Raw genomic sequence first — 14362 nt, 5'->3', positions numbered from 1 at the left:
GATCACGTTCAAGAAGGTGGTGGCAGCTCTGTGTCGAGGAAAACTACAGGGTTACTCACATATTTATCTTTTTAATCTTTTATATATATATGCACACAGGTGTCTGATAAAAATGGAACCCTTGAGTGACTTTCTGAACACCTTGGAGGTACTGGCATGTCAGTGTGAGCCTTTGAGTCAGCTGCTGTTGCTCCAACAGGAATGTGTGGGAGCAGAGTAACTAAGTGTTCTGTGTAATTAGTAGTATTAATTACTATTAGTAGAATTAATACTCATAGTAATATTAATGTGCCATTAATAGGAACATATTGATGTTACTCATCAGTGTAATGAATAGAAGTTGCTCAAGCAAACACTGGTTGTGATCTGTGTCTCCTCCTGTCTCGATCCCCAATCAGGACAACAATTACTCTCATTCATGCTAGAAATGCTTAATTGTTCCCCAAATTAGCTTGGTCAGCAAGACCTTGAAGATTCCCTGCAGCCCACTGCGATGAGCAGCACAGACAAGAGTCTCCCTGTCTGTGAGCAAACACATCCACAGGCTGGGAAAGGGAGTGAAACACCAGCAGGGCTGGAAAACTGGGAACAGAGGAATTATCTTCCCAGGGCCTGGGAACAAGGAATGCATTGAGAGCGTGGCCAGCCCTGCTCTGAGCTCCAATCCCTCAGCCACAGGGCCCGTGGGTGGGATCCCAGCTGGGCCAGCTCCAGCACTGCTGGCACTAACCAGGGCACCAGTGGGATATGGAGCTGCTGGCAGACATGGCTGCAGTTCCCAGCAGAGATTAGTGACTGCAGGAGCTGGGAGCAGTGAGGGCAATGAGGGCACTGCAGGCTGGCAGTGCCAGGGCACACACAGGGCACACATAGAGAACACATACACAGGGCACACACAGGGAACAGATACACACACACACACAGAGGGCACAGACAGACACACACAGAGGGCACACACACACACAGAGAACACACACAGGGAACAGATACACACACACACACACACACAGAGGTCACACACAGAGGGCACAGACAGACACACACAGAGGGCACACACACACACACAGAACACACACAGGGAACAGATACACACACACACACAGAGGGCACAGACAGACACAGACACATACACAGGGCACACACAGAGGGCACACACAAACACAGGGCACAGACAGACAGACACACACAGAGGGCACACACACAAACAGAGAACACACACACAGGGCACACACAGAGGGCACAGACAGACACACACACAGGTCACACACACACTCAGAGGTCTCACACACACGCACACAGGGCACGCACACATACACGCAGAGGGCACACACACAGGTCACACACACACACAGAGGGCACACACACACGCACAGGGCACACACAGAGGGCACAGACAGACACACACACACACACAGGTCACACACACACACAGAGGTCACACAGACACACACACACACACACAGGTCACACACACACTCAGAGGTCTCACACACACACACACAGGGCACGCACACATACACGCAGAGGGCACACACACACACACACACACACACACACACACACACACACACACACACACACACACACACACACAGGGCACACACAGAGGGCAGAGACAGACACACACACAGGTCACACACACACTCAGAGGTCACACACAGAGGTCGCACACAGAGGGCACAGACAGACACACACACACACAGGGCACGCACACACACACAGGGCACACACAGAGGGCACAGACAGACACACACACACAGGTCACACACAGAGGGCACACACACACACACACAGGTCACACACAGAGGGCACACACACACACACACACACAGGTCACACACAGAGGGCACACACACACACACAGGTCACACACAGAGGGCACAGACAGACACACACACACACAGAGGTCACACGCAGAGGGCACACACACACACAGGTCACACACACACCCCCACCTGAGCTGCACGGGCTGCACGTATTCCTTGCGGAAGCGTTTGAGGTCGGCGCTGATGGGCTGCTCTCCCTTCTCGAGGGCCAGCCTGTCTGCCTCCGTGGGCTCGGGCTCTGGGATCTCAAACCTGGGGAAACACAAACCCTCCATGCAGAACCTGCAGTTTGCATGGAACATGGTGGGAGTTTTGAACCACTTAATCAATGGTTTGTCTCAGTCTCTTCTGCCTTCACTCAGAGCCAGGATTAAAAAACACACAAAGGATATGGATGTTCTTGTGTTTGGGCTTGGTTGTTTATTAAATCTCACCTAAAGTACAGAAAGCTCAGCAGCACTTCTGCCTACCTGCTAGAAGCAAGCAAAGTGGAGGAAGATCCAGCTGCTACAAGGTCTCTTAAAGCTAAACAGTCCAATAAAGAATTAACATTTATATTATTTATCCTTTTAACACAATAACCAAATTCCCGTGCAGCACTAGCTGTCCATCCAGAAACTACTGCCTGAAACCATGAAGAAGAAGGAACATGAACACCAAAAAAACCACAACCCAAAATCCTCCATCTTGTCCCATACCTAATACTGTATTATAAAAACTTCAAATTCCAAACCCTTCACCATGTGAAATCACACACTTCTATTTAACTACACACTCCTGATTTTAACTCCATCACTCAAATTTGGAAGCTTCTCCAAGGCCTCAGGTCAAAAGCAGTGTTCTCCAAGGGGGTCAGTGGCTGACAGCACAGAAAGCTCAAAATCCCCAGGTTTCTGGATCCAGCATTTAGAGAAATGTGTTTATATAAATTCAGTGTGAGGATAATCAGGTGCTGCTCTGCCATCCAGTTTGCCTGGAATTCCCTCCTCTCCAGCTCCACACCCTGTTAATTCACTGCTCCTCTGCTCATCACACCATGTCTAGACTGGGATAGAAGGTTTTTAAGGATCTGCTGGCTTGATTAAGGGAAGATTAGATGAGAGCTTAAGAGCAGCTTTAACATATTGCATTAAAGTACCTTAATTCTGTGCCATCAAACAAAGTGCCTGGAACATTCCTGTCCTTATTTCCATTGAGATTTGGGTGCACTCAGCTCTCTCATGAGCCAGTTTAGCAGTTCCCAACACCACCTCCCACAGCCCAGGCACACCAGGTGCTGCAGCTCAGAAACCTCATTCAGGTTTCTCATTTAAACTGGGAAAAGGAAGCTTGCACTGAAAACCTGGATCATTGTTTTAAAGTAACACTGAAACACTGAAATTTGACACTGGGATCCTGAGTAGAAAAGGAGCAGTTGGAATCTTTGATCTTTGTAGCTTCTGATTTGGAATGTTCTGTGATTCTAAATACACAAAACTCATCAGGAACTGCACTGACAGGACAAGGGGAAAGGATTCAAACTGAGAGAGAGGAGGGTTAGATGGGATTTGAAGAAAAAATTCCTGGCTATGAGGATGAGGAGGCCCTGGAATAAAATTCCCAGAGAAGCCATGACTGTTCCATCCCTGGAACTGTCCCAGGCCAGGCTGGACAGGGCTTGGAGCAGCCTGGGACAGTAGAATGTGTCCCTGCCATGACAGGGGTGACACTGGATGGATTTTAAGGCTCTTTCTCAAACCATTCTGGGATTCCATTCTATGATTCCAAACCTCCTGCATGCCTTCAGAAAGGAGGATCACTCCTTACCTTTCTATCAGCAAACTCAGCAGCTCCTGGGGCTTGCAGAAGGAGCGGTAGGTGGTCAGGAAGGTCCGGACGAAATTAGGATCTGGAAGGATGGAATAAGAAAATGGCAGCAGTGGGTTTTTATCCAGTTGCAAAGTATCAGAAATAAAATACAAATATAAAGTCTAATGTGCAGAAAAGACACTGAGGTTGTGTGTGTTGAAAAGCACCAGAAATGACAGTGCTTGGGAAATTTTCACTCAGTTCTTTGGTGCATTTCCCTGAAAAACCCTGAACTGCACAAGCAATATCCTCTTAAAACCTCTGTGTGCCTTCCCTGAGGGATGAGTGTCCCTGAGCAGCTGCACTACTGGGGAAGTGTAACAAAAACTGCACACCAGTGCCCCCAGCACCAGCTTCCCCCTGCATCCCAAAACTGGGACCCAACACCTTCCTCAGCATCAGCATTCAGGGAACTCCCCCACTTTCACTTCTGTGCCTTCAGACAGTGAAAGGCTGAAAACTGCTGACTGTGGTTTTTATCCACTTCACCCCAGACACCTCACAAAGCAGAAGGCTGAATGTAATAAATGTAAAAAATACAGTAAATATAATAAATATAATCTTCAACTTTATCCTTCCTTCACAGGGCCTGAGCCTGTAACAGCTCCACTGCTTTGGCCAGGATGAAACATGGAAACAGTTTTTGGTTTTTTTAGGGGATGAAAGGTTTGCATACTCAAAATTTTCTTGCAGCTTTGCCTGTAAAGCCAGGTGATTTAATAGCATATTTTTATTCCCTGCATATCTTATTTTAAATTTCATTACAAGCAGAAAAAAGCTCAGCAAACTACAGATAAAAGGATTAATGTCCCTACTGTAGTGGTTTAGATTTGTTATTTTTAATATACTTTTTTTTTTGTTGTGACATAGGATTAGGAGTAAAAGTAAGGCAGGTTTAAAACTTAAAGGGTGTAAAGAAAACTTTTATTAATAATATAGAGGAATAATAAATTTAGAATAAAACTGTTGGACCACTTGTTTTTAAAATAATTATATACACAAATATTTTAGTTAGTAACTTAAGAATAATTTTAACTTATTGTTAATTACATATAATTATTTTTATTATTATTAACTTATTCTATTATTAACTTAACTTATAATTAATTTTAACTTATTTTAACAGAAATATTTTAGTTATTAACTTAAGAATAATTTTAACCTGGTATTAACTTATAATTATTTTTACTTAACTTATTATTATTAACTTAACATAAAATTAATTTTAACTTCTATTAACTTAAGAATAAGTTTTTCTTAGTTTACTTTAGGGAGAGGAGTCTTTTTTTGTTAGGCTATAGGGATTTTTTTACAAGAGATAAAAAATAGTTTTTTCATGGCTTTATTCTGTACGAATAAAGAATATCTTTATGAATAGAAAAGATATATCTTTACATATATATTTTATTATATATATCTCAATGAATAGCAAAGATATATCTTTTCTATATGAATCTTTATATATATCTTTATTAATAGTAAAGATATATATTTATATATATATTTATGAATAGTAAAAACATACCTTTATATATATTTTTATATATATATCTTCATGAATAGTAAAGCTATATCTATATATATCTATATATATATATGTCATTATATACGTATATCTTTATACATATATATTTATGAATAGTAAAGATATACCTTTATATATATGTATATATATATATATCTATCTTTACGAATAGTAAATATATGTAATATAATATATAGTAAAAATATGTAATTGTGAATTACAATTCACAATTTTACCACTGTAAATTTTCAGTACTCTGGATTGACTATTTCTCCAGGGTGACATTTCAGATTTCTGTTCTGTGCTCACAAGGTTGTGAGACAGCCGAGTGTCAGATTCTACTGAGAAATCTCAATGACAATTTATGAATTACGATTCACAATTGAATTACAATTCACAATTTTACACCAATTTACAACTCCCAATTTTACTGCTGGCCCTTTTCTAGGTACCAAAGCAGCACACTCAGCCAGCTAAGGACAACACCCAGCTCACCTGCATACATGTGGTAGGTCAGCCTCTCGATGAGCTTCACCACCGTGCCCCCTTTGATGATGGGAATGCCGTTCCTGCTCTGCAGATTATCCTCAAACACAATGTTCTCCTCGGAATCCTCCACCACGAAGCGATAGATGCTGGGGCTGGGCAGCCTCAGGGGCTGCTCGTTCTCCTCCTGCAGCAGCACCGAGTCCAGCATCCTGTCCAGGGTGCTGCGGTACTGCAGCGACACCAGCGCCGCCATCCACGTGCTTTTCTCCTCGGCCGTCCTGGCTGCGAACAGCACGCTGCTGTCGTCCCTGGACACCAGCTCGAAGGCGTGTCTGTACTCTGTAGTGTCCTCCTTGTCCACCACCTGCATCTTCCTCATGACAATCTTCTCCTTGAGCCGGAACTCGGCGCTGCTGTAGCCGGGCAGCCGCGACTGCCCGTGGTTGGGTTTGCAGCTGATCATCAAACCGTCGAACAGGAAGATGTGGCGCTCGTGTTTGGCCCCGATTTTGGTCAGAGCTCCTTCCATGATGAACTCGTTGCAGCACTGGCCGATGTCTTTGCCTTCCCAGCCGTCGATGTTTTTTTGGATTTCGTTCATTTTCTTGATGGCCAAGTGTTTGCTTCGGATCTGGCGGTGATAGAAGCGGCAGATCGGCTCCCTTGAAGGGAGGACAGAAAAAGTCACACTGGGCACATTCCACATTTGCCATTCCAAAAAGACTAAAATAATCAACAGAATTAATTTCTTAAATGAGTATTTTTTTGCCCTAATCAGGTTCCAACTAAGCCACATGCATCGCTTTGGCTGGGAAAGGTAAAATATTCCCATTATTCTTACAAGTGGGGCGTGAAGATTTTGGGCTGCTGCTCCATCTACAAAGCAAACTGGCAACAAGACATGCCATGAAAAGGAAATACAGAGATTTTCTGCCAGGACAAGGGGATTTCCCTCCCTCCCTGGCAGCTGTGGGGACAGGGAGGCTCTGGGGGTGCTTACCCAGGCCGGCGCCGCGGCGAGTGCTTGCTGTAAATGCGCTCCATGCTGCACTGCAGGTTCAGGAGGGCAGTGATGGCCTGTTTGAGGCACTCCCTGTCCTCTTCATCCTCACTGCATTCCTGCAATTGCTGCCACAGAACAAACATTTATTTTCTTTCAGATTTGCCTCATTTAAGAAGACTGAAAAAGCTTCTCTTAGATGGTGTTATCAGCAGCACCCAGTGAAATCGATGATTTCAAGTCAGTGATTTTTACAGAGCCCCACTCAAAAGCAGATGTGCATGAAATTATCAAAGGTTCAGGAAAAATCAGTGGATATTCAACAAGTTTAGAAAGATCACATTTTACCCTTTAATGCTAATTGTCAGGTATTATTTTGCCTGTTATCAACAACATCCTGTTTCAAACTGGTTTGATTTAAGAGTTTGGAGGTTTGAAATAACCAAGGATTCAGTGCTGGTTTATGGAATTCATGAGTTCATCTCAACAATCCAAATTTAAGACAGAAGGAGCAAGATTCTCTTTGCTTCCTATCATCCTGAATTCTGCCATCTTCAGCAAACTCAAGAAAAATCAATTTTGCACAGAGCAAACAGAAATGAAAGTCTGAAATTCAAGATTTGCTACTACAGAAAAATGTAAAGACAGTGAGAACAAATGTATTTCCTTTGTATAGACTAAATCCATTTCCACCACTCAGCAGTAACTTCCTGAATTAGGAAATTCCACAGATTTTCATATAATCCCCATCCACTTGGTAGCAACATGCTTTGAGCAAAAACTGAAAGTTCCTCTTTTTGGTTCTTTAAGGTTGTACCTAAAAAACTATTGAAAAAATAAAAAAGAGATTTTTCTTTTTAACCCTTTTCACATCCAAGATCATCTGGACTGCCCATGGCAGGGGCTGGAATGAGATGAGTTTTAAGGTCCCTTCCAACACAAACCAGTCTGGGATTCTGAGAATTTCTGGAAGGAAAATTCAAGCTAATAAATTGGTGGGCAAAGTTATGACAACTTGCCATGCAGTTTGGGATAATCTCTGTTTTACTTCCAGACTTGAAGAGAAATGTTCCTTACACTCACTGGCATGGCAGAATCCTTCTCTTCCTTTCCCCAATATGTTCCCTCAGCAAGGATCCCTCAGCTTCTTCTAAAGGTAATTGAGAGAACAGGATTTGACCACACTGGTCCAGTCCCATGTTGTTTAAATTACTGAATTTTTCATTTTTCATGCCCAAACAACCTCCATATTCAAGAAAAGAAGAATTTTGTGGCTCAGAATTTCTGGGAAGCTGAGGAACAGTACAGGGAAGGGAAAAATCAGATGTCTACCTCTGGAAATTCTATTTTTCCTTGCTGCCAGAAATGCAAAGAAGATGGAAATGGTGAGAAATGCAGAATCCTAAAGGTGGGAGAAGCAAGTGAGGGATAATTTCAGATGTTGCTGGTTGAGAACACAGCAAGTCACAAGCAGGAATCAGGGATAATCCTGTGCCTGAGAGAAGGAAGAATTCCATGCAGGACCTTGATCCCTTTGCTCAGGCAAAGAGGAGCCTCTGATGAAGATCCTGAAGGCTTTTCCACCAAGGAGGAGAAGTTCTACAGCTTGAAAGAATTTTTAGGCTTTTCACACTTTAATTTTATTAATTTTAGTTTTGCTGTTTTGCAAAAAAAGCAAATATTGAGGTGTTTCTGTAAATCATTATTTTATTCACCTCCCAAGTCAGAAGGGTTTTTGGTAACTTTCTCAAAAGTCTCAATCTGAGCTTCTCTCCCTACTGAAACTGTGGAAATATGAGTGTTTTGTTGTTTTTTTGCTTTAATTTTGGTCTTCTTCAACCATAATTCCTAGAGGCAAATGCAATGGTAACAGAAGCAGTATCACCAGTTTTTAAAGTTATATATTAATACTATTGAATAAATACTTTTTTATCCCCAAAACCACTCTGCTTTCTAAAAATCTCTGCTGTAAATTCAGGATTTTTTCAAAGTACAACATAAAATTCAAATTTGAAACCTATAACTAACAGGAATACAACAAAATACTCTGGATTGACTATTTCTACAGGGTGATATTTCAGATTTCTGTTCTGTGCTCACAAGGCTGTGAGACAGCCAAGTGTCAAATTCTACTGAGAAATCTCATACACTGTGGATAAATGTCAAATTTAAATGTTTCACTGCTAAAATGATCATCTTTCATGCAGCACCCTGCTGTATCATCCTTTGAAATAAATAAAATCATGAGAAAAATATTTTGCCAGGCTTCATTTATCAAAAACAGGAGGAAAACTCTGCTCAATACTGCACCTGTGGAAATGTTTCCCTAAAAAGGGGAAAAACACAACATATTTTACCAATTTTAACCAGTTTGAGGTTCAGATTCCCCCAGAGCTGTGGCAGCAAGTGATGTTTTCCTTAAATTTGATCCTGATGCACTTGCCCAGCTCTAAGACACAATGGGTCATTAATGACCTTCAGCACTGACAGGTCACTGGCCCAATTCTGCCTTTTCAACCTGAAAGATTTTCAGCAGTTCCAGAGAATTATCCCATGCAGGAGATGATTATGGAAAGGGAAGTTCCATTCTTTTGAAAGAGACTCTTCTGATGGAGAACTTCCCCTGATATCCAGTTTAAACCTCCCCTGGGAGCAGAGCTCAACCCTCCTGTCCCCACCTTCCTGCTGTAGAAGTTGTAGAAAATTAAGGTTGTTGGGTTTTTTTTAAGCTTTTCTGAATTGTTTTCTAAACTGAGCATCACAAGAAATGCTTAACTGTTGAAAATTTACTGAAATCACACATATTTAGGTATTGGAAGCTGTCCCTGCCCTTGGCAGGGCTTGGAACCAAATGATCTTTAAGGTCCCTTCCAATCCAAACCATTCTGGGATTTCAATTTTTCTGTAAAATATTGGCATTCATTGGAGATGGGTCAAAAATAAATCATCTCTTGTTTTTATTTATTTAAATCAGGATATGCAAAAAATCACAGCAGACATAAATGGAAACAAAAGTGAAATTAAGTAGAATTTTAAAAAAAAAAGTTTGTGCTAAATATTAATTACAGACCTGGTATTAACACAACTCCTAGAAATATTTAGTTGGATTATAAATAAATTCTATTTTCCTCCTTCATAAAAATAAATCCTTTAAAACACAAAGGAAATCCCTGTAACTCACCTGTACAGCATCAGATTTTACAGTGAGAACCTCAAAGAGTATTTTCTGCTGCTATTTCCAAATGTCAGCTATAGCCACAGGCTGTTTTACCCATTTAATTGAAGTTCATCCCTGTTGGTTAATAATTCATTTACCCTTAAAGCATTACAACCTTTCCCCACACAATGGGGCAAACAGAACCTTTTCTACATTATCCTCAGCTAATTCCAGTTAGGACTCAGGACAAATGGTTGAATATTAAGAATGGATTATTCTGAAATAATAAACTGAGCTGCAGCTGGAGTGTGACCTGGGACTGAGAATTTTGACTGAATCCTGCTTGGATTTTTCTGAATGGACAAAAAATCCAGAACTCACAGAAACAAGAAATTAGATTTGTGTAATAATTTTTTAACTACATTAGAACTCAAGTTCAATAAAGATTTGTTTGATAAAATGTAGTTCAAATGTTCATATGAAAGCAGCAGATGCTGTTTAAGATTTTTTTAATATGTTTTTTACTTTTCAGAAATGAAGTAACCAGCGTCAAATAATTTTAATTTTCAAAGGGAGTAAGTAAAATGTAACCATCTATTTTAAAACTCAGATTCTCTACATTAATAATGATTTTCAGTCAGAAATGAGAGTGTGGCTCCATTTACCTGCAGCAACTCAAAGTAGTGCAAGCAGTGATAGACTGGGATCAGCATGAGGCGAGGCAGGACATACTGCACAGCTTCCTTAAATCCTTCAGCTGTGGACTGGAAAGGAAAAAAAACAGGATTATTTACACTGAAATACCCAGAATATTCACTGTGCTCCCAGTATGTCCAATATCCCATAGAAATATGGAGGCCTCATTGGGTACTAAAGAAATCAGTATCACCTCAGAAAGTGAGAATCACAGGTTTATCACTTAAAAAATGAGAAATATTTTCCATTCCCAGTAGTTGACTAAGGCAATAATTCAGGTTGTAAGATGAGGAGAGATTTTTCCAAGCAGGGGTGAAATTCCTGCCATCTTCCATGGCATAACTGCTGAGGAGAAATGAATTATCTCAGGGTCAGAAACAATGCCAGATTCACTGACTGGAATATCTGGAATAAATATCTGGAATTAAATATCAATTTAATCTGGAATAAAAGAATTGAATTCCAGCTTTGAGCTTTAAATTTAGGAGGGAAGGAGGCAAACAGCTTTCCTTATTCCTCCCTAAGGAGAATTTAAGAGTGAGATGTTTCAGCTCACCAAGGCTCAGAGGGATCCCATCCTGCAGAGATCCCCCAGTACCACTGAACTGGGCTGAACTGGGAGCACCAGTGACCCATCCCTGCTCAGCAGCTTCTCTAAGGGCATTTCTGATTATCAGCTCAGCCTGAGCAGCATCTTTAATTAATAAATCTGCTACACAGGCAGAAGGAAGTAATAAAGCAATAAAAGAATCACAGATTATCCTGATGGACACAAATGATTGAGAAATTACTGAAGAATTATTCCAGAAAAAGCACCAGTCACAGCCTCAGGAAAAATGAAAATATGGTGTTTGTGTGCCTGTGGTTGGCTTTAAAAGGCAAAATAAAAGTGGCAGTGTGAGAATTAACCTTCTGTTCTCACACAAGATGTGTGGAGAAAAAAATCTGCAAAACACTCATGGATGGGTCAGAGCTGTGCCCTGTTTTTACAGCAAGAGGCAAAGTCAAAATGTCTCACACTGAAGAAAGGGCAGGACCTTGAGGATTTCCTCCTTAGCTGGAAGCAAAGAATTCCTGACAGAATTCAAACCTTTGAAATACGAGCTAAAGCCATTCAGTATTTCTCATCTGCACTCACCTGGAAGTGGAGAGCCACGGCAGGTTTGGCCATTAAGTTATTAAAATGCTCATGAAATTGTGGAGAGAGAATATCCTGGGACAGGGTTTCATATGGATCAAAGGCTTGCTCCTAAATAAAAACACAGAATTTCACACAGGAGTGAAGGATCCAAGCTATTTCTGTCCCAGCTGGTACAATCATTTCCTTTAATAAACTGATGGAACTTTTCAAGAAAATATTGATTTTGCAAAATAAATATTGAGTAAACCACAATCCTATTTCACTTCCAGCTTTTAAATGCCCATAATTTTCTTGGCATTCCTCAACCTTCCCATCTTTATGGCCAACACAAACTTTGTTGTACTGAAGCAATGGGAACCAAGGAAAGTTTTTGCTTTTCACTCCATTTCACATGGAATTGGCAATTTTACCTCCTCTCTGTCCAGAAAGATGGACAGTGTGAAAACTTGGGAAATTTTCCAGGGAAAATACCTCATCTGGGACAAAGCAACCAGTCCCAGGGGAAAGTCTTCAAGTGACATCAAGGGTTTACATGCAAAAATTATGGTTCTGTTTGGAGTATCCAGCTGTGACTGCACAGGACCAGCTACAGCAGGATGGGATGGGCTGTGCAGGAATCCCACAGGAATCATTCCTGGCTGCAGGAATCCCACAGGAATCATTTCTGACTGCAGGAATCCCACAGGAATCATTTCTGACTGCACAGGGATCCCTGCAGGAATCATTTCTGGTTGCACAGGGATCCCACAGGAATAATTTCTGGTTGCAGGAATCCCTGCAGAAATCATTTCTGGCTGCACAGGGATCCCACATGAATCATTTCTGGCTGCAGGAATCCTGGAATCCCTGCAGGGATCACTCCTGGCTACACAGGGATCCCTGCAGGAATCCTGGAATCTCACAGGAATAATTTCTGGCTGCAGGAATCCTGGAATCCCTGCAGGGATCACTCCTGGCTCCCAGCTGGGCTGTGCCAGGGCCTGTCAGGCTGATCCCATTCCTGCAGACTCCTGGGGCTGATTCACTCCTGAGTCACTGCTGGGATCAGCACATCCCTCTTTTCACCCCAGTGCCTGCCAGGCTGCTGGATTTGGGAACACCAACCCCACAAAAGGCTTGTCTGAACATTGGTGAAGCCTCAAGTCACAGTGGAATCCACAGTGCAAACCCACTGCAGAAGCCAGGCCAGTATTTCCTGACTCTGTGCTGTCATCTGGAATTTTTTTTACATTTTCACTGCATTTATAAGCGGTTTTAATTTCTCCCACTTAGACTTCAATCAGTATTTTTATGTTTTGGGCTTGTTCTATGAACATGAGATGAAAATGAACTGCATTAGGGATCTTCCCCAAGAGATTAATTATTTAAAAAGGGTTTTAAGCTTGCAATGATGCAAAAGTGACTGAAATATGGCATTCTGGAATATTGAAATTGATGGCTTTTGGCTGAAGGAGGGCAGGGATAGATGGGATATGGGGAATTCCTGGCTGGGATGGAATTCCCAGAGAAGCTGTGGCTGCCCCTGGATCCCTGGAACATCCAAGGCCAGGCTGGACAGGGCTTGGAGCAGCCTGGGACAGTGAAAGGTGCCCCTGCACTGGGTGGGATTTAAGGTCTCTTTTAACCCAATCCATGCTGGGATTCTATGGAGGCCTCACCCTGATGATTACAGATTATCCAGATAAATTATCTGAGTGCAGGATATAGCCCTGGATTGGTGTTTGCCCATTTCACCCCCCCTGGTGTGTGCCCTGCTCCCCACCTTTATTCCTTTGTGGATACTTAAAACTCCTCTTATGGAAACACAAACACCAGAAAACAAATTTACAATTCACTGACAATGCCCTTGTTTTATCAGCTGCCTTGAGAAGATCCCTTCAAAGCAGGAACCCTCTGCCCTGTTCTGAGGCTCTCACAACCATCTCCCACTTTTGGGTGGCAGTTTCTGAATTTTCCTCCACACCAGCAAAAAGTATTTTATTTTCCCCATACAGAAAATTAATGTTTTATTTTCCCCACACTTCCTTATCTCAAAACCACAACAATATTTATGTTTTTAAACCTTCCAGGGACCTGATGCAGAAAAAACAGACAAAGCAGGAAGATTCCAGCTTGGAAGGGTTGTTTGGTTTTAATTATCCTTCCCACGAAGTTGAAGGACCTTTTTAATGGAAATACTAAATGAAAACCCTGGCAGAGAGATAAGCAGAGCAAATAAACACACTTCTCTTTCCTATCTCTCTTTAATGATTCCTTTTGCAAACACTGACAGAAAGATGATCTCATCCTGAGACATGATCAAATCAACAGCTCAGTTATTAAGCAGGTCTTGCCCCATATTAACTGAATTAATAAATTCAAATATATTATCTCGATAAAAAGCTTGGAAAAATAATCTCTGGACTTCATTTCCCCTTTAAGTTTTTCAGTGAATGAAAAATCAGATGAGATTTTTCACTCATGGAAAAGGATTTGTTTCCATTAAAGCACAGGATGACTCAGAGCAGCTTTTGCAATAAAATCAGATTTTTTTCTCTAGGATAATGCTGCACTATTTCAAATTTAAGGGGTTTTTTTACTGTTTAAATATTATAACTACTTTAATCCATTGATCAAACACTTCTCCTTATCATTATAAAGCAATTATGCTTCAATAACTGCTAAGACTTGGTCAACTGGA

At 41.5% G+C, this 14362-nt stretch overlaps 1 protein-coding gene across 1 annotated transcript in view; it reads right to left on the bottom strand.

The window, feature by feature from the left end:
• Positions 1-14362, bottom strand: part of SOS2 (SOS Ras/Rho guanine nucleotide exchange factor 2) — a 44890-nt gene that overhangs the window by 12114 nt on the left and 18414 nt on the right. Inside the window, exons 7-12 of the mRNA XM_056492181.1 lie at positions 11680-11790; positions 10511-10609; positions 6689-6816; positions 5695-6350; positions 3633-3714; positions 1956-2078 (exon numbers count right to left, since the gene is read on the bottom strand). Coding sequence (XP_056348156.1) covers positions 1956-2078; positions 3633-3714; positions 5695-6350; positions 6689-6816; positions 10511-10609; positions 11680-11790 — 1199 coding nt within the window. The remainder of the gene's footprint in view (positions 1-1955; positions 2079-3632; positions 3715-5694; positions 6351-6688; positions 6817-10510; positions 10610-11679; positions 11791-14362) is intronic.

This window comes from Oenanthe melanoleuca, chromosome 5 (assembly GCF_029582105.1).
Source record: "Oenanthe melanoleuca isolate GR-GAL-2019-014 chromosome 5, OMel1.0, whole genome shotgun sequence".
NCBI lineage: Eukaryota > Metazoa > Chordata > Aves > Passeriformes > Muscicapidae > Oenanthe > Oenanthe melanoleuca.
Note: the sequence above shows the minus strand (reverse complement) of the source record. Positions and strands in the feature narration are given on the sequence as shown.